We start from the raw sequence: 19,825 nt of genomic DNA on the forward strand, positions 1-19,825 counted from the left end.
CATGGGGGTTTGCTTCTAGCCTATTTTAAGGGGAGGGGTGGGGCATGTGCAGGAAAAGGCTGGGGGGTGGGGAAGGGTCGCTTTTCCTTTGGGGTTAAAGGCTGTGCGGCACGTTTTACAGCAGCTCTGGAGCAGAGCTGTTTTTATATTCTTGTGAATGAAATTGCTCTTGCTAAATGATTTTTTTAGGGGGGGGGTGCACTTTCATTTTCAACTGAATTTATTAAATGAAAATCCGAACCTTCCATTCCTCCCCTTCCATTGTCCCCTCCCCGCCCTCCCCACCTTCCTTCTTATCCTCTTGCTAAGGAGGGGATCTTGAGGGTGGATTCATTATCTTACCCTTGCACCCACCCGTACATCCCACACTGTCTTCCAGGTCTGAGACATCTCCATTTTCATGGCCAGTCTTAGCATGTTTTCTTAATGTGACCTTCTCACCCAGGCCCAAGAGAGATTCTATGACATATATTACAGAGAGAATTCTATATAAATATATAAATATTATAGATTATATACACACGGGCATGGGCTTGGATGCTCATTGCCAATCTCCCTACCCAGGCTCAGTCTCTGTCCCTTGGCCTGGGGAGGTGGAAGGGATGCCACGAGGCTGGAGAAGGCCAGAGCTGTGTTCAACTACACTAAACAGACTGTGGTGGTACCCTCTGACTTCAAGTGTCTTATTTGGGGGATGGAAGAGACTGGGCACAGGGGAGGGGCAGGAGGAGAATGCTGGGGAGAGGACACAACTGCAGAACTAAATAAGGTAGGCAGGGAGGGAGGGTAAGGAGCCATGCCCTGGGGAGAGGAGCGGAGGTTCTGGATGCTCGGCGCACCTGGCATCTCTTTTAGGAAGGCAGGCTAAGGCATGCTCCACAACCAAGGAGGAGGATGTGACCGCCCCAAGAGTGGGAAGCACTAAAACAGCCTGCCATCTTCAGGGTGCCCTTGAACTCCACACCCCTAGAAGAATCCAAGGAGCTGGTCTAAGAGGGGGCCAAGGATGTCAGAGAGACCCCAGCCTTGGTTCTTAGCAGCAGCTTTAGCAGAGGGTTCTAGGGGAGAGATGACCCTTGTCAGACAGGTCAATCACTATAGTGGGGTAAGGGAAGATCCATTTTGTAGGGAGGAACCTGGAAACAGAGGGAAACAAGGAAATGGGGCCTTCTGCTAGAGGGAGTCAGGCAATACCATGGAGCCAACCATGTTATTTGACAGTAAGATACCTGCCCCTTCCATGTGGACCCTTTAGCAACCTTTTCCAGGCATCTGCCCTTGATGGTCTTTTGACACTTTTAACTCACTGCTTGAAGCAGGGGACAGAGGAAGGGAGGTGTGGTTGGCCTTTCCTGCCCTAGCAATGACCCTAGAGATAGGCAGTGGATAGGATCTGGTGGCCCATGGTTGGAGTAGATGTGTGCAAGCTGGGGCTTCCAGAGAAGCAGCTGTGGACAGTCTGAGGACACATTCTGGGGTGATCTGTCCACAAAGCCAGGAGGTAGTCCCATTTCCCTCTCCAATATGGCTCTTGCAAGGCCACCATCATTCTGGGCCATTGCTTAGTCTCCAGCTTTGGAAACAAAAGGAAAAGCAAGACCAGGAAGGTGCTGGGACAAAAGCACTGGAGAATTGGAAGGTGGTGAGGGGAGGCAGAGACCCCATCCATACAACAGGAAAACCCAGGAAGACCCATGGGAGATCAGGGGACCTTCCTAGGGATTAGAAACACCTGCCTGGGAATGGAGAAGTGTCTGAATAATTGACCCAAACTCTTCCCTGCCCCAGTTCTGACTCCTCCTTTAAGAACATCACATTTTAAAATTTCTGGGAGGGGCAAAATACAGGTGTCCCTTCAGGACATTCTGCCCACACAAGTCCACCCTCTGGCGTGGGCCTCTCAGCAGTCGCTCGAGGGCCTGGAAGGTGGTCAAAGGATCAGTTCATCTTCATCCTCCTCGTCCGTGGATCGCAGACTGGGGCCCTGCAAGATGTCAGCCAGCTCCTCTTCTGGTCCTGGGCTCTCCACCAGCTCCAGCTCCTCCAGCTCACCCTCTGCTTTGGCTAAGGCCATGGGGCGAGGAGTCTCTGGGGACGGGGGTGGCACAGGAGTCTCTGGGGAGGCAGGAGCCACATCCCCAGCTCCAAGGACTCCAGCTCCATCCTCGGGCAGGCTCCAGCCCTCTGCAGGAGGCGGGGGTCCCCCAGGGCTCTTTCGAGTTGAAGTTGTGTTCCGGAAGCTGGCAAGGGGAGGGCGGAGCTGCACCCCAGATTTGGTGTGGCCCTCAATAGCCTTCTGTAGCTGGTGAGGAGTAGGAGAGGGAAAGAGGCACAAAGTAGCAAAGAGAAAGATGAGGGCAGTGGAGGGGGGAGACAGGTGAGAACAGACTCACAAAAGGAAACAGTAATGGGAAAGAAACAGGGGGGCAGGGAAGGAGAAGTGGAGAGACAGACATCAGGAACAAAGGAAGGAGAAAAGGAGGAGACAAGAGCATGACTGACAGCTCTGCCTGCGGAGCGGCAGTGACTCTCCAGCTCCCCTGGCTCAGGCCCTCTGTTGACCCTTCCTTCCTAGTGACTTTCTTAGTCTCATCCACCTACCTCTTTCCCTCCCATGGCACATTCTTTGAAATGTGACTCAAGCCATCAGTGGAAGGTGATGTGGAGTCTCACCTGGCGTGGAGAATCCTGCCCCCTTGGCAACTGTAGCCATGGTAGGCTTTGTACCTCCCACTGGTTGCTCCCCCCACTTCCTCCAGTCTCTGAGTGAGAAATGGAGAAACCTGGAGGGACTTCCAAGATATCAATACCATCCCTTCCTCACTCCTACCCCCTTGTCCTAGGCACATCTGCCCCTCTGCTCCTCACGGGGGACCCATCATTGTCCATTACCTCTTCCAGTGCCAGGACACCCCTGAGCTTTCCCATGCTGGTCACGTAAGCAAGATGGAGGCCAAGAAGCGAGAAGAGGGTGTGAGTCTGAGTGGGGAGAGCACAGGTCAGTGCACCCGGCACACCTGCCTGTCCTCCCTACAGCCCTGAGCAGCCAGCAAGGCCTTGCCTTGTGCAGGGTCGTTTGCTCCACCAGCTGGAAGGGAGACTGGTCGATACAGCAGCAATCGAAACAGACAGGCTGGCTCAGCTGCTCCTGCTCCCAGGCTTCAATCTGTCAGGCAGAGTAGGACCGTCACCAATATCACAGAGGCCCAGCTTTGACCCGAACTAGCCTCCTTGTCCCTGCTCAGAACCCTGAAACACAGGTGAACCACTACTGACCCTTGTTCCCAGAGGACAGTGCCTCTCTCTCTCTCTCTCTCATCGGGCCCTAGACCCACCCTGCACTCTTGGATACCAAGGAAAGGGTTCCTTCTTCTAGTCTCCCAAGCCTTCATCCATGGGACCCCAAACACTGACTTCTGACCTGTCTTTCCAGCCTTATTTTCCACTATTCCCATAGACCCCCTGCTCCAATCAAACCCAATCGCTTTCTGTTCTTCAAATGCACCTTCTGGTTGTCTTTGCTGTTCTCACCAACCTCCTCCCCACATCATGTCATTCCTGCCTTTCCCAGCCAGACGTACTTTCCTTCTTTTTCTTCCCTGTGGATCTCTGCAAGTCTTTCCTTTTCAGAAGTGGCATCGGTTATGCTCACCCTTGCCTGGCATTTGTCTTTCCTCTGCTACCAGACACCTGCTCCTTGATAATGTTGCATGCACCAAGTGCTATATACATGAAGAAGTTAGCACAGCAACCTCTGATGAAGTCAATCACGCTGAATATGTGTTGAATTTGAGCAGACTGGCATCTCATGGCACTCAGGTAACTTGAGGAAAGCTGGTTTTAGTTTGTTAGTTTTTGAGTTTGGTCTATGATAGGAGCATTGAGGCACAAAGGCCAGTATAATAATCTTTTGTTTTTTTTTTTTTAAACTGGGGATCAAATGCAGAGCTTAAAGATGCTAGGCAAGCACTCTACCTCAGAGCTACATCTTCAGTCCTTTTTACTTTTTATTTTGGGTCTTGCTAAATTGCCCAGGCTGGCCTCAAACTTGCAATAGTCCTGCCTCAGTCGCCTGAGCTAAGGTTATGGCATTTTAGCCTGGCTCCAGCAATTCTCTTGACATTCGATGAACACATTGGAAACTCCAAGATTACAAACGAACCATTATGTCATAAATGGACCTAAGAGTTTCTAAAATTGTTCTTCAGTCTGTATTCTCTGAGTGATGTAGTGCTTTACCTACTTATTTCCCTTTGTGTCCAAATCTGTACCTCTAAGCTTCGGAGAATAACAACAAAGGCTGTCACTGAATTCTAGGGTCTAGTGTGTGGTCCACAGAGAGGCTCCCTCCATCTGTCCTTTCCTGAGGCTCCTGGACAGTGACAGTCATGCCTCCTCTAAACTCCTGAATAAAGGTTCCTACAAGGTTTAACCAGCACTCAGCACAGGATGGACGAGCACTTAGCAGGACTGCTGCAGGCAGGATATATTATAGGATGGATAGGGTGGGTCCTGTCCTCTTCCATGATCATTTCTGGCCTGTTCAGCTTCCTTTTTTGCCTCTCCAGCAGCAGTAATACACGCACTTCCTCTGTGCCAAGAATCATTCTAATTGCTTTACGTGTCTTAGCTCACTGAATGCTCTCCCACAACCCTATCTTCATCTTCATGTTGCAGATGAGGAAGCAGAGGCACACAGTGCCCAAGACTCCACAGTCAGCAATGGGTGGAGCCCGACTTCTAGAACTGTGTGGTGACCAAGGTACAGCCCCTGATTCTGTGTAAAGGGAAGAGGATGCTGCTGTAGGGTCTTGCAAAAAGCTCAGGACCAGTTAGAAAGCAGACCTCTAACCGTGTATACTCTAAACAGAATATGCAGAATTGCTGGGACATTGAATGAATTCTTACCATATTGAATTATTTTCATAATTCCCTTAGTTCCCTTATATTTTTTGTCAATACCAACATCTTGATATTGTCAAGGTTGTCATCTCATCTGATTTGATCTGAGAAATGTGTTAAAAATATCCTGAATTTGTACCTTATCTTTCCAAAATACCTCCATAACTTGTCACATGGGAGTGGGTAGTTTCTTAAAGTTTTCCTTGGGAAAGACAAGCTAGAAATATATGATCTATCTTCTTTTTATGTCTGGCTGAACTTTATTTCCAACAATCATTAAAAAGCCATATTGATCAGCTGGGCATGGTGGTGCATGCTTGTAATGTCAGTGACTCTGAAGGCTGAGGCAGGAGGATCAGGAGTTCAAAACCAACCTCAGCAATGATGAGGCACTAAGCAACTCAGTGAAACCCTGTCTCTAAATAGAATACAAAATAGGGCTGGGGATATGCTTTAGTGGTCAAGTGCCCCTGAGTTCAATCCTCAGTATAAGAAAAAAAAAAAAGACCACATTGATCAAATTAGCTGCCTTTCATTAATTAATTAATTAATTAATTTACTATCATACTGGAGATTGAGCCCAGGGGTACTTTACTACTGAGCCACATCCTCTTTTTTTTTTTCTTTTAAAACTCTGAGACAGGGTCTCACTAAGTTGCTGAGGCTAGCCTCAAATTTGTAATCCTCCTTCCTCAGCCTACAGGGTCATTGGGATTATAGACATGTGCCACCACATCCAGCTCTGGTTTTCACTTTTTGGTACAATAAAAGCATATGTATTCATATTATCGGATTTAGGAACTTAACAAAATACTCCTAAAATGTAGTCATAGCCCACCTGATTCCTTTTTGTGTCCCAAGGAAGGTTTCTTCTCTTGCCTCTGTGATCATCTATTTAACTTTTCCGCAAGTCATGTATCAGCAGGGCGTGTGTTTGGAGGAGTGGCAGGGGAGAAAGGGAAGGTTTCTTTCTTTCTTCCCACCAACCCACAACCTCCTCCCCTGAGCCTGCAGTACTTCTGATATGTAGCACATACTCATTGTGGATGTCCAATAAGATGTTTATTTTAAAATAGAACCCACCGTGGCCTTTTGTCAGCTACCCACTTTAAAAGCTCTGCCTCTTCAGGATTTGCAGCCAGCCTGTACTCTTCTATGCTACACGGAATAGTTGCTAATGGATTTTTTTGCTCCTCTACAACCCCTAGGGCCTGTTTTGATCAGGCTCCCAACCACTGCTCCACATTCTGTTCTCTCCTCACAAACAAGCACAGTCAGTATTGGGTTTTCTCTGGTGGACTTGGTAACTGCCTCTTTAGGAGATAGGCACCTGTCCCCACACATGATTTGTCTTCCATTTGCAGATCCCAGATTCACTGTCTGACAGTTTCAGGGCCTGATGGGTCTAGTACCGTATCCACCACCAGGGAAGATTCATCCATGATAGTTTTGATGTGGTTCTTCTCCATCCTTGCGGTTAGAGCTGGATCCATGGTGCCATTTTACTTCAGTTAAGTGCCACCCTTCTGAATGGCCTTTGCCTGTTCTAAAATGTCCCTTAACTCCAGAAGATTCAAAGCTCATCTTAGTACCATGGCCCCATCTTCCCACAGAGGCTCAGAACTTTAACAATTCTGTTCCTCAGAGAATACTGTTGGGCCCATCACATGCTCCCTACTCTCCACAATTATACCTTACTCCCACCTCTCAAAATGCTTCCTGTCTAGGAAGCATTGTTTTATCCTTAACAATAACACAATGAAGAAAGTAGGAAAAAAATCATCAATACCTCCATGGGGCAGAACCATCCACCCAAGGTTGCAGTTTCTCTTACTTACCTCTTCAGGTGACATGTTATCCACCAAATCTGTTGAATCCTAGAGAAGAAAGACATGAGTCAAGGTCTTTTTCTTCTCACACTAGCAACGGTTTCCCAAGAAGCAGGAGTCATCTCTTCCTGGCCAAGGCCACAGAAACCTCCTTTCCAAGTCATCTTCCCTGCAGGCATCTCTACCCCTGTTTATGGACCATGGTTTCCCACTTCTCAAAGACAAGATCCCTTTCCCCTAGTCCCTGTGAACACATCTCCTCTCACCTGGGTTGTTTTCTTTTTTGCAGGGCGAGCTCTGCCCAGCAAGCAGCGTAGCAGGCAATGGAAGATGGAGAATCTTTGACCTGAAAGGAGTGGTGCATAGAGAGAGGAAATGGCCAGGGGCTTCTGAGCGGTCCCTGACACTTTGTCACCAAAGGACTGCACTCCCAGGTGCCTCATTTCTGTAGACACGTCTCTTCCACCTCTGCCCCTAGGGGCAGTAATACGGAAAATTGGGCAATAAGACCTCCTCCCGCCATCACCAGTCGCATACCTCCTCATAGGAGTAGGCCTTAGGTGGTGAGCTCAGACTCAACCCAAGGCCTGAGTTAGGGGTATGCGAGGAGGTCTTCACCTGCAGGTTCGGGGGCTTCCAGGGACTGCTTGTGGCTGGGCAGGGGCCCATTGGGCTCTTCCGGGGCGGATGGAGCAGCAGGAAAGGGGGGAGGAGGAGGAGGAGGCAGCTGAAAGAAATAACAAAAATTCTCAGCCTCCGAAAAGAGGCCTCCCTGCCTTTCCCAGTGGGTGTCCTGGGAAATCTAACTTTTCCTCCCCGTGGCTCAGGTTCCCGCATCCCTTTGAAGTCCCATGACAGTCACCTACAACCTTATCTCCTTCAGGGACTGGACTCAGAGGACTGCCTTTATTTCACCCAATCCAGAATTCTGGCTTTCTCAGTCATCCATCCACATTTGGTCTCCGGTCTCCTAGTTTCCCTGCACCTGTCACGGTCCAGCCCAGCCATCGCCAAACGGTGGAGATGTCGCTAGCGACCCCTGCCGACAACTTTCTTTCCCTTCGCCCCCTCGGTCCGGCTCCCCCAGGCCCTTCCAGGCTCATCACCTCGATCTTCCCTGAGAGGTCCTCGTCTTCATCCTCATCCACAAAGGCGAAGGACTCGGGCCGCCCCAGGGGCGCGCCGCCAGGGAGCCCCTCCCCTGCCAGCCGCGCCTTGCCGTCGTAGGGCAGCTCGGACAGCTTCCGCGCCATGTCCTGGGCAGCTCGCAGCCTCCGCTCCGGACAAAGGTGGCGCTGCAGGAGCGACTGCAGCTCTGAGCGCTCCACGGAGCCCAGCAGGATCATTGAATCTGGGGGGAACCCACGCTCAGCCTGGGGGCTGCTCCGGACTCTGCTCAGCTACCTGGCACAACTGAGCCAGGGGAGCAGAAACCCAGTGTCTGCTTTTTTTTTTTTTTTTTTCCTCTCCAGCCCTCTCTTTCTAAAAACTAATTTCAAAAATCCTCCAGGGTTGACCTCACTCCATCCCTTCTATTTCACACATTTAGCACTTTACAGGCCCAATTGGTATCACATCAATTGGTGCTAAAGTGTACTTATTTGGATGCTGCCCTCATATAGAATGTTTGCAAATAGAGGAGCTCAGTATTAAAATGGATCAATCAACCCTGTGCAATAGAATGATCTGTGAAAAGTCATTCAAACAGGCTATGACCTGAGCACACTTTGAAAGAAGTACAAACAATGCAAGCATGTGTCTTCTACCCTGGAAGAAGGGAAACGAGGATGCTGCCTTTCACATTTGACATGTCATCACTTAAACTGGGTCTTTCTAGACATAAATAAATGCCTACTTTTTCTGGAAAGGTCAGGATATGTTTACAGAAATTCTGCTATAATAATTAACATTTTCATTAAATTTTAAGGTCATGAAATTGTAGCAGTGTTACTGAGATAAATTGTGCTAAATCTCAGTCATTACAGTGAAAATCCTGCACCTCATGGGCTGTACCTTTACACCAAGATCCATTGCTTTATAACATAATAGAACCTGCCTTAGTTTAGAGAAAATGTCTAAATTGAGAAATTTGGATATTCTGATTATTTGAAACCAGAACTAACAATCTTAATGGCTCCAAATAGCTCCACCTGATGTTTCTCTATTGCATAATTTAAACACTCACTAGAGAAGTATTTATTGAATATCCAGTAAATATTTAGGACAAGGCATGCTGGAAAGACAGAAGCTATAGCTTGTCTTTCTCACTATTCCTTAAAGGTAGACACTATTCTACCTTTAAGGAATAGTGAGGAAGACAAGACATAAATATATAAACCACAATAAAATAATACAAAGTAGGATGAGCTACCAAATCTGGGCAAGAGGTATGGTGAGGGAAGAGAAATGTGAAGTCACCGTTTACTAAAACCATTCATTCCTCCTTAGGGAACAGTTTCATCTCTTCCTTAAGTTGAACATTAAAAACAGATGTGATTTAGTTAAGTAGTAAAAGGCTATGATTCTCATTATTCATGTATTTCCTATTTGTGAATTCACCTACTCCCTAAAGTACATTTGTAACCCCATATCAATATTAGAGGTGCTTTTGCTGTAATTCACAGACACATACAGGGGAACAAAATATTTAAGTTTCCCAATGCTCATGTCCCCATCTGGGGTTGAACAAAATAGTGCTTAGCTTTCTCCTTTCAGCTTGAGTATTGTAAATAAGGATTCTTTTTGCAAGCTTCTTAAAGCCATGATTTTTGCATCTTCAAGCTTTGTAGTTGGTGATTTTGCTGTTTAAAATGACCCCCAAATGTAATGCCATGGTGCTGAAGTGCTGTCTAGTGTTCCTAAGCACAAGGAGGTTGGGATATGCCTTACGGAGAAAGTATGCGTGTTAGGTAAGCTTCGTTCGGGAATGATTACAGTGCTGTTGCCACAAGTTAAATGTTAATAAATAACAAATATCTATTAAATAAAGCACCTTTAAACAGGAACACATATAAGTTTATATGCTGATTAGTTGACAAAATACTGACCGGAGTCTCTAAGGAACCTTATTGCAATGTTTCCCCTAGGGGCAATTGTTCAGTATAGTGCTCACTAATTCTGGGCTCATGGTGACTTTATAGAACAGAAGTGCCTCCAACAATAAGAATCAACTGTATTTATTTAACTGGATTTTTGACCACTTCCTCATTGACCTTTTCCTCTAGGAAGATCAAGATCCCTATGAGTCCAGGCTGGGCCTTCCACAGCAGGAGGGTGGCTGCATAGGCAAGCCTGCTCAACAGAGCCACCTCTGCCTCTGTAAAACCCCAGTTTAGGTCACCAGCTCAGAAGTCTGCTTCTTTCCTTCCCACTAACCTTTTGAATCCACCAGTGGTAAAGTCTTGACCGTGGTTGTCTGGAGCAGGTATCGCAATTCCCCGTATGTGCAAGAAGCGGAAACAAACTTCACATCTCGTACCATGATGTCTTCAACGAAGATTGTAAATTTGCTATGGAGGGAGAAAGTAGGGTGGGTTAGCCCCTCCACACATGCCTATGCCTTTGCTGTCCCTTCCATGCCTCCCTTGAGGTTTGCCATGCACTAGTCACTCACAGTATTTATTAGTACATGGAAACACAAATGTAATTGAAAACAGTGCTTCCCAATATTGACCCTGATCTCCATCTCAACCTCAGAGCCCCATCTCCCTCAACAAATCTGTGCTAATTCCAGGTAGTGTCCCTGACCTGAGCTGGTTCCAACCAAGGTCAGGCAGGTAGGGTAGCTTCTTGACCTGGATGATGCTGTCATAGAGGGAGGGCTGCAGGCTCTGAGCCACCATGTTGGCCAAGATAACAGCTACCATCATGGGTAGGATGTGAGCAATTTGACCAGTTAACTCAAAGCAAATCACAGCTGTGGAAACTGTGTGGGACACGGCACCCGTCAGCGCTGCTGCTCCTAGAATGACATGGGAAAGGATCAGTAGATTAAGGCAGCCATGGTTAGCAAGGACACTTGGGGGATGTGATGCAAATTATACAGAATGAGAGACGGGACCTTGGCAGTGCCAACATTCCTGAGATAACAATTTGTCAAGTGTAGAGCTAAAATGCAGACCTGTTAGAAATCCATCCTTTAGACCTTGTTGTGTAATCTTCAGTAAGTCACAAAATCTTTTTGTGTGCCAAGATTTTAATTTACAAGATGAAGGTAGTAATGTTTAATCTATTCTTTGTTTTTGAAAGTTTGAATCTTTTTTTTTTTTTTTTTTTTTTTGGTACTGAGGATTGAACTCAAGAGCACTCAACCACTGAGCTACATCCCCAGCCCAAGCCCAATTTTGTATTTTATTTGGAGACAGGGTCTCACTGAGTTGCTCAGCAACTCACTTGCTGAAGTTGGCTTTGAACTCATGATCCTTCTGTCTCAGCCTTCTGAGTCACTTGGATTACAGGTGTGTGCCATCATGTCCTGCGAAAGTTTGGATAATTTTTAACTGAGCACTTTATTTTTCAATTTTATATGTATATATATATATATATATATATATATATATATATATATATATATATCATACCTGAGGTGCTTTCCCACTGAGCTATATTTTCAGCCCTTTTTAAATTTTGAACTAATTTTTTATCCTCTAGAGTTGCTGATATGATAGGCATATGCCACAGCACCCAGTTCCATAATTGGTTTTTAAAATACTATGTTAAGCTGGGTACTGTGGCATATGCCTATACTCCCAGAAACTCTAGAGGCTGATGCAGAAGGATCACAAGTTCAAAACTAGTCTCATATCTTAGCAAGTCCATATCTCAAAATAAAATAAAAAGGGCTGGGGTGTTGCTGGGTGGTAAAGTGTTCCTGGGTTCAATCCCCAGTACCAGAAAAAAAATTTTTCTGTAATAAAATCATGATGTTATTTTACTTTGGGCCTTGATGCCAACAATTAATGAAAACCTAAGAATCATTCTGTTGACTTGGAGCAATGAGACCTGATCAGATCCTGTTTCTATGCCTCAACTGTATGAACAGAAATTAATTTCTCCGTAATCCCATGCTCTCTCCTGTACAGTAAAAGCATCCTTAAATAATTTCTAAAGCTGTTGCTGATTCAAAAATCTTATGATTCTATGAATCTATCTTAATTTTTTTTAGTTGTTTTCTCCTCAATCCAAATAGTCCCTCCTGCACTGACTACATTTTTTACTTAAATATAAATATTAGACAGCCTATGGTAAAATGTTGGGATGGTATATGTGAAAATGGAACAAGAAAAAGTCACAGAGGGAAATATTGGGAGGAATGACACTACTGGGTGATGCGTCCAACATACTTCAGAACATTGTCTATCACAGGACACATAAACCGGGAAATGTCCACCAGGGAGGATGGGGAGGGACACCTGAGAGGCATGAAGATAAAGGATAAGAATAGTTGACTCTAAGGGATGAGTGGGTAAAGAAAATGTGGTGTATGTACACAATGGAGTTTTATTCAGCCATAAACAAAAAATGAAATTATGTCATTTGCAGGAAAATGGAGGAATTAGAGACCATTATGTTAAGCGAAATAAGCCAGACTCAGAAGGTCAAGGGTCATGTGTTTTTCTCTCATGTGGAAACTAGATAGGAAAAAGGAACAGAAAGGTGGAGGAGGGAATCTCACAAAAATTGAAGGAAATCAGTAAAATAGAGGAAAAGGACCAGGAGGAGGGAGAAGGGGAGAGAAAAAGGAAATACTGGGGAAGGATATTGGGCAAATTATATTGTGCGAATGTGTGACTACGTAATAACAAGTCCCACCATGGTGTATAACTATAATGTAACAATAAACAGTATGGGGAAAAAAAAGAATCCTTGGCTCTAAGTGGCAATGGAAGACATTATAATGAGACTGGGAGCAAGGTACTACATGAGCCACAAAGCTGGTTGGTGCTTCTGGATTTGGGTGAAGAGGGGAGGGTGGGAAAAGGCATGACGATCCAGGGGATTATATCAGTCCCTTTGATGGCTCCATCCCAGAAGTCACTTCAGAGTAAAGGAACTAAGGCTCAGGCAGCTTTCTCCATGGCTGTCCAGGTAACAAGTAGCAGGGAGAACCTAGCGCTCATGTCTCTCAGCTGTTGCTCCTGTGTCCTTAGTCCTTATTAACATTAGCCCCTTTCAGATGGAGTTTACCCGAGCCAGTCACCTGCTTTATTGGTTCCATGATTCTTAGGAAGGAAAGAAAAAACCCTCACTGAATATGCAGACAGGATCCAAGATGTTTCACATTTAGTCCCCATTATCCCTCATCCACATGAGGGAACTAAGGCCTGCAGAAGTATAATAGGAGCTGGTGTCAGAGCCAAGGGTTGTTTATTGGCACAGAAGTTGAATTAGATGGCCTCAAATTGAAACCATATTGTGTACATTGCAATGAAGACGTATTCGGAGAGTTTGATTGTGGGAGTTTGGGGTACCCAATGTTTGTTACCAGAGGATGGGAAGTTTCTCACCAATAACTGCATAGCCCCCAGGAAGGATCTTGTAGATGATGTCATCAAATAAGATACCTTCAGGGAACAGCATGGCCATTATCTCTCCTACCAATCTTCCAAATGCAGCTCCTAGTGGGAAGATAAAAGGAGGAACTTGCCGTGAAATCCAAGTTCTTTATTCTCTCTGTTTTCAGGATAATCTCTCATGAGTGTTAAGGGCAAATACAAACTTCCAGCATCTCAGGTTCTTTCTTGATTCTCAGAACCCTAGATTGCAGCTACCGGTTTGATGCCATCAGAACTTACCTAGCACAAACACAGGCATGAAGCCTCCACAAGGTATGGGCATAGTGGTGGCCACGATGGACATCCAAAACTAGGGTAACAAAGAAGTATTAGAACCCCCTCTCAACTCTGCCCAACACACACATTCACACACACACTCTCACTCATTGTGGTCCTTCCGACCTCAAGAGTCATCACAGAAATCCAGGGATAGCTAATCCTCTGGAAGCCATCTTGCCTGCCATCTTTTCTACAAAACCAAAAACTTGGTACTTTTGGGATGAGGGATCACGAAAGACAACAGCATAAGAAAGTTCCTGCAGATGGCTAAACTAAATCCCTCCTACTTTGAAAGACTGTTTCCCTTTTGGCAATCTGCAATCAGGAATAGAGCCCCAGGGGACCCCCCCTTTCAAGCCCCAAAGACGCTGAGCCCACTGTACTCACTTAACCCAGACAGTTCACCTCTAGAGCAGCCTGAAACTCTTAAAGCTAGATTTATTTTCCTGGTCAGGTAATATTTCTGAAAAGGAGCCCCAGCTCTAACTGGTAAGCACTTAAGTCCTAGTGACTTATTGCATAATGAATTTAGCTTCCATGTGTCTTTACAAAGCCCCCCATATGGCGAACCTCACAGAGAAACCTGAGCTATTTGCTTTGAAAAAATTAGATCTGGGGACAGGGATGTTACTCAGTGATGGAAAATGTGCTTAGTATATGTGAGGTCTTGGCTTTGTCCCCCACCATGCACACACAAAAAAATCAACCTGTCCTGAATGTACTGAAAGGAAGAAGCAAGAGCCCAATTAGGCAGCCAATACAATAGAAAAGATCTCCAAGGTCAACTTCATAAGGTAGTATTCCAAAAGAAATTGGGACAATTTTAGCTAAAGCAGTATGCACATTCTAAGGCAAAGAATACAAATGAACTGAAAACAAAATGAAAAGAAAATAGTGGTTGAACATTTGAAATATCTGCAGAAGAAATAAAGGCATGAGACTAATATAATAACTCAGCAACAGGTTTATGATTGCTTCCAAAATAAGTAAGCCAATTCTAGTTAAGGATCTCAAACTAATTAGGTGCAAGATGGTAACAGCTAAAGGTCAAAACAAACTGCCATGATTAAAGGATTCACATTTTTTTAAATTGCTCCAACTGCACTGCAAACTAATGAGAAATAAAATTTTTAATCTTCTGGACCTTAGAAAGACTTCCCATCAGTCAAAGCTGAATTGAAGAGACAGTAACGAAGACTCTGAAGAAGCATCATCCCATAAGCTCTGAGATGAGACAAAAGATACACTTTTTAAAAAAATGTTTTTTTAGTTGTTGATGAACCTTTATTTTACTCATTTATTTATATGCAGTGCTGAGAATTGAACCCAGTGTCTCACACATGTGAGGCAAGCACTCTTCCACTGAGCCATGACCCCGGCCCAAAACACACTTTTTCATGACAGAATATGTCTGTTTAAAACAGTTGAGAACCGTAACGTTAATTGCTCAAAATGAAGAAAATATACACTGAGAATTTCTTTGGGGTAGAGAATGCATCTTGTGATTGCCTTCTCTGCACTGGCACAGTGCTCTGTGAAAATTGGCAGGATTGAGGTAGGAAGAAAGGAAAGATGATAGGCTGGCCAAACAGTGTTCATATAAAGCAGAAAAACTATTGGAGCTGAGTCACTAAAATACCTAACAGAGTGATGCTCATCCAGGGGCACTTATTTAAAATGCAATGACAAGACCCCACTGGAGGCCATGCATCAGACTATCTGGAGACAAGATTCTAGGTAATTGTAGCTTAAGCTTCTTAAATTATTATGACATTTAATAGTTTGAGACCTCTTGAATTATTATGAACATCTTTTTGGAATAAGTACAACAACACCACAGGGATTTTGAAGGCTCAGGTTAAGCCAAAAGCTCCAGTAATACCGATAATCGATGACTGGTATGTCTGATTTCAGAGGATGAACTAGATTATCCTCCAAGATATGTGTAAGAACACGTTCAGGATTGGGGGGGCAGGACTCTGAAGTTATCAACCTCCATAGCACAAAGAATGACATGAGATTAGCAAGACTTTTTTTTAGCTATTGACACATGAAAGAAAAGATCCAGAAGTGATGTGGAACACAACTCCCAAGACTTTAATCACCAATTACAGAGAACTAGGAAACTAGAGACTTATTACCACAGATGCCACTACATACAGACTCTTTGTGAGACAGAGTGATATATGATCAGGCAGAAAGAATTCTACAGAGAACATAATGTTCTCAGGCTACGCTGCAAACATATTGATAGTAGGTAGTAAAGTTAGACTTATTTAAAGGGAAATCGAGAAGCTGGAATCACATTCATAATCATTTGATTTATAACAAGATGATACTTTCCATGGTTCAAGATGGAGAAAGGTAAAAATTCCCTTCTTCAAAATTATGAAAGAGCTGAACTAAGAACCCCACTTGTTTGTATGACACTGCCAGAAGTCCACAGGCACTAAATTTTAAATCCAACTGTGGAAAAGCAGTTTTATTCACTGCTTTGTTTTGCATATGGTGTGAGTGCCCCAAGGTTTCATGGTTTGAAATTTATTTCCCATTGTGTGGTATTGGGGGTGGGTGGCAACATGACTATAGTGTTTAGAGGTAGGGCCTTTTAGAACTGGTTAGGATGAGATAAAGTCATCTAGGTGGAGTCCTCATGATTAATTCCTGGTGGCTTCATAAGACGACGGAGGGAATACAATTGACTGAACACTGAGATACATATGTGTGCTCCCTTTTGCCACAAAGCGGTCATCACCCAATGAAGCCCCTATTCTTTGGTTGTCCAGAACTGGGGGCCTGAAAGAATCTCTTTTCATTGCAAAGTAGACTTCCTAGGTATTTCTTTACATCAATGAAGAACAGACTAATATGATAATTTTCACATTTTAAATTGGCTATGTTTGCTATTTCTCAAACTTTGGAAAAAAGAAGGGCATGGTTGTGAGTCCAATGATTAGGCAGTGAAAATGCTGGGAAACATCATGGATTTGTAGCAATGAGTGCTTTTATGTTTATAAATATTATAGAAGGGCTGGGGATGTGGCTCAAGCGGTAGCGCGCTCGCCTGGCATGCGTGCGGCCCGGGTTCGATCCCCAGCACCACATACCAACAAAGATGTTGTGTCCGCCAATAACTAAAAAATAAATATTAAAAATTCTCTCTCTCCTCTCTCTCCTCTCTCACTCTCTCTTTAAAAAAAAAATATTATAGAATATTATGAGCTTGCTGCAAACTGTTGGACTTGAAATATAGCCCAGGAAGTATGTGCTACTTTTTCTGATACATTTATGATGTAAATATTATCAATAATATTGTGAGAAATTAATTACAATTGAGTTTCTTCTATAGCATCCAAATTGGTTTCTCAAAATAAGTTTTAATCTGTGAAGAGCAATCCAGATACATAACTAGAAATCTGGGGAGGTGGGAGGTGAAGGGAAAATGTTGAAAAATATACAGTATATTGTTTCTATAAAACTTTTCAAAATCTTGACTCTTTAACAGTAATGTAACTCCAAAGTTACAAAGTAACTCAATTTAGAGATATGAGAAAAATACAATTATCATCACTGGACAATAAATTCTGAAATATCATTCAAACTGCAATCCACCTACTGCAGATGGACTTGTAGACTCAATGACCAACATGGGGGGTGGGGGTTGGATTTATAATTAGAGAAAACAAACTCTGTAATGAAAGTCTAGAAATCAAATACCTAACAAGATGCTGACAACTTTTTTATAACAAAATTCTTAAATATTTTGAAGAAATAAAGAAGAATTAAATTAATAAAGTGTGCAAAATATGGAACTGAACGTTTCAAATGAACTGGGGGAGAACACACACAAATACTGCTCAAGAAACCTGTAGCGGATCTTGAGAGTATGAGTTACAGAGTGGAAAGACCTGGTGTGTAAAATACTTGATTCTCATACTTATAATAAGATCATTGAAAAGCACATTAAAGGAGCAGAAAATAAAACAAGAAAGATCTTTGAAAATAAGTTTTTTCAACTGCAAGCATAAGATTAGCTAAAGATCAATGATCAAATATTACATGGTGGCACATAGCAAGTGTTTAGTAACATTTTTTGAACAAATGAATAAATAAACCTACTGTATTGTAATAACAATATAAATATAACTTAGTGACTTGTGTCCTGGGCAAATATATATTCATAAAATGTTTTAATGAACAAGTTAATAGAAAGGTATTCAAAAACATGAAAGTTCTATATAGGCAGACATACATATGAGAACACTAATATAGAGAGAAAAATGTTGGGTTATTTAAGCAAGACACAGTGTTAGTAGAAGGATAATCATAGAAAAAGGAAAAGAGGCAATCAGCTGTTGTCTAGATGTCACACCAGGGCTGGAAATTAAAAATGTCTTTGTACAGGGTAATAATTGAGAAGGCTATATATATATATATAACCTTTGATGGGCAAGTATGAAAAAGAATGGATATAAAAAAGATCCTAATTGAAGTTAGGAAAAAATGGTTTGAGTTGAAAGATCCTAATAACTTAGCTACCTAAATGAAGAATAATAACATTTATAACAATTATTTATAGTCAGTATTAAAATTAATTTAAATATTTTATCTCTTTTGAAATTCTAGAAAAATGATTGCCCATAATCTGGGGAGAAAAATCTATGTGCAAATCACCTGAAAAATGAATCATCAGGGGCTAGGGTTGTGGCTCAGTAGTAGAGTGCTTGCCTAGTAAGTGTGAGGCACTGGGTTCAATCCTCAGCACCACATAAAAATAAATAAATAAAATAAAGGTATTGTGTCCATCCACAGTTAAAAAATGTTTTAAAAAAGAATTATCAGTTACATGGAGAATGAAGTACTAATTATCTAATATGTGGGAGGAATTTGGTTAATTAATGCAAGGTTTCTACACAGCCATCTATATTGCCAAGCTCTGTTTACTTGGCTTCTCAGATGCCTTAATAAGAGAACAAGTGGAACCTCTGGAAGGGTGATTATAATTATGTCGAACATCGCGAAATTGATATGAACGGAGCAATTAGCCCAGATCTGGGTTCACTTCTGCAGCTTCTATGGTTTCTTCTGTAAGTTCTGAGAAAGACCAGAGAATTTCTGCCCCCTCTTACCCCATGCAAACCCTGGGTACCTAGATTGAAGACATGTTTACGAGGTCTGCAGTGGGGGAGCAGTACCTTCATGATGAAGAAGAGAAAAATGACGATGACCACGTTGACTTGGGGGTGAATCCACACAGCTGATCGGCCCAGACTTTCAGGGTCACCTATGTGTTTTACCCACGTATTGTTGTCAAACAAGGTACTGATGGCTTCGCGAGGCATCAGCTGAGGGGAAGAAGCAGAGCAAGCAGGTTCTCCAGGGAGAGACTGTATTTCCTTTTTCACATGGAGAATGAAGAACTCTTTCCCCAGCCTCTCTGTTCAAGGATCCCTTTTTCCCTTTTCCCAGGAGAGTCCACCCATGGGCGAAACTATTTAAGCTTCACAGCCTGAGCTGTCTCCTCCCTTCCTGATAGAGGGACCTAGTCCCTGTGCAGCGACCTGACCCCCAACCCCCAACCCCCACCCCAGTCTCCCTGGGGCTGACCTCTCCAGCCATGAATTGACCCATTCCTGGTGGAAAGGTGAGGGAGGCGATGACAAAAGTGACAATTCCAGGATACAGCAGGCGGCTGAAAGAGAAACAGAGTTAACCCTCCCCCGAGCCTAGCCACCCATGGTGAATACCACAAGAACTTTGGCAAGCTCAAGTTTCCTGCAGTCCACTCTAGTCTCTCAGGTCTTTCAACAAAGAGCATTCTCTTTGCCAAAAAAAGTAATCATTATAGAGGAGCCCACACAACTTGCCCTTCTAGCAGTATTCCTGCTCCTACACGCCACCTAGAGGCGTTTACTGCCTTCTACAAAGAGAAAGGGAGGAACTTGAGAAATCAGAACATTTAATGGGTAGGGCAAGGGAAGGGCAGTGACTCACTGCTTAGCAAGAAACTGGCTGAGGGCCTTGTTCTTTCGGACACCGAGCATGACTTGGCGATGCAGATACACAAATACGGCTCCCAGGAACCCACAGCAAATCCTGAGGGCGTAAGTTATCGGGTTGGAACCTCACAGGCGTGAAACCCTTATCCCTCCAACCCAGCCACTGCAGGGAAACAAACCCCACACTCCCTCCTTCCCTTCCACCCACCTCCCCGCACAAGCCACACCTCCCCTCGCCCACCGCACCTCCAGGCCTGGTCCC

General features: G+C 43.9%; 1 protein-coding gene across 1 annotated transcript in view; it reads right to left on the reverse strand.

The window, feature by feature from the left end:
- Positions 1-483: 483 nt before the first annotated feature.
- The window catches only part of Clcn1 (chloride voltage-gated channel 1), a 32,053-nt gene continuing 12,711 nt past the window's right edge, over positions 484-19,825 (reverse strand). Inside the window, exons 10-23 of the mRNA XM_026409404.2 lie at positions 19,559-19,660; positions 19,172-19,256; positions 18,760-18,909; positions 13,526-13,595; positions 13,238-13,348; positions 10,479-10,692; positions 10,107-10,240; positions 7,838-8,082; positions 7,350-7,458; positions 6,998-7,077; positions 6,741-6,779; positions 3,062-3,166; positions 2,893-2,979; positions 484-2,302 (exon numbers count right to left, since the gene is read on the reverse strand). Coding sequence (XP_026265189.2) covers positions 1,931-2,302; positions 2,893-2,979; positions 3,062-3,166; positions 6,741-6,779; positions 6,998-7,077; positions 7,350-7,458; positions 7,838-8,082; positions 10,107-10,240; positions 10,479-10,692; positions 13,238-13,348; positions 13,526-13,595; positions 18,760-18,909; positions 19,172-19,256; positions 19,559-19,660 — 1,903 coding nt within the window. The 3' untranslated portion in view covers positions 484-1,930. The remainder of the gene's footprint in view (positions 2,303-2,892; positions 2,980-3,061; positions 3,167-6,740; positions 6,780-6,997; positions 7,078-7,349; positions 7,459-7,837; positions 8,083-10,106; positions 10,241-10,478; positions 10,693-13,237; positions 13,349-13,525; positions 13,596-18,759; positions 18,910-19,171; positions 19,257-19,558; positions 19,661-19,825) is intronic.

The sequence above is a fragment of the Urocitellus parryii genome, chromosome 3 (genome assembly GCF_045843805.1).
Source record: "Urocitellus parryii isolate mUroPar1 chromosome 3, mUroPar1.hap1, whole genome shotgun sequence".
Classification (NCBI taxonomy): domain Eukaryota; kingdom Metazoa; phylum Chordata; class Mammalia; order Rodentia; family Sciuridae; genus Urocitellus; species Urocitellus parryii.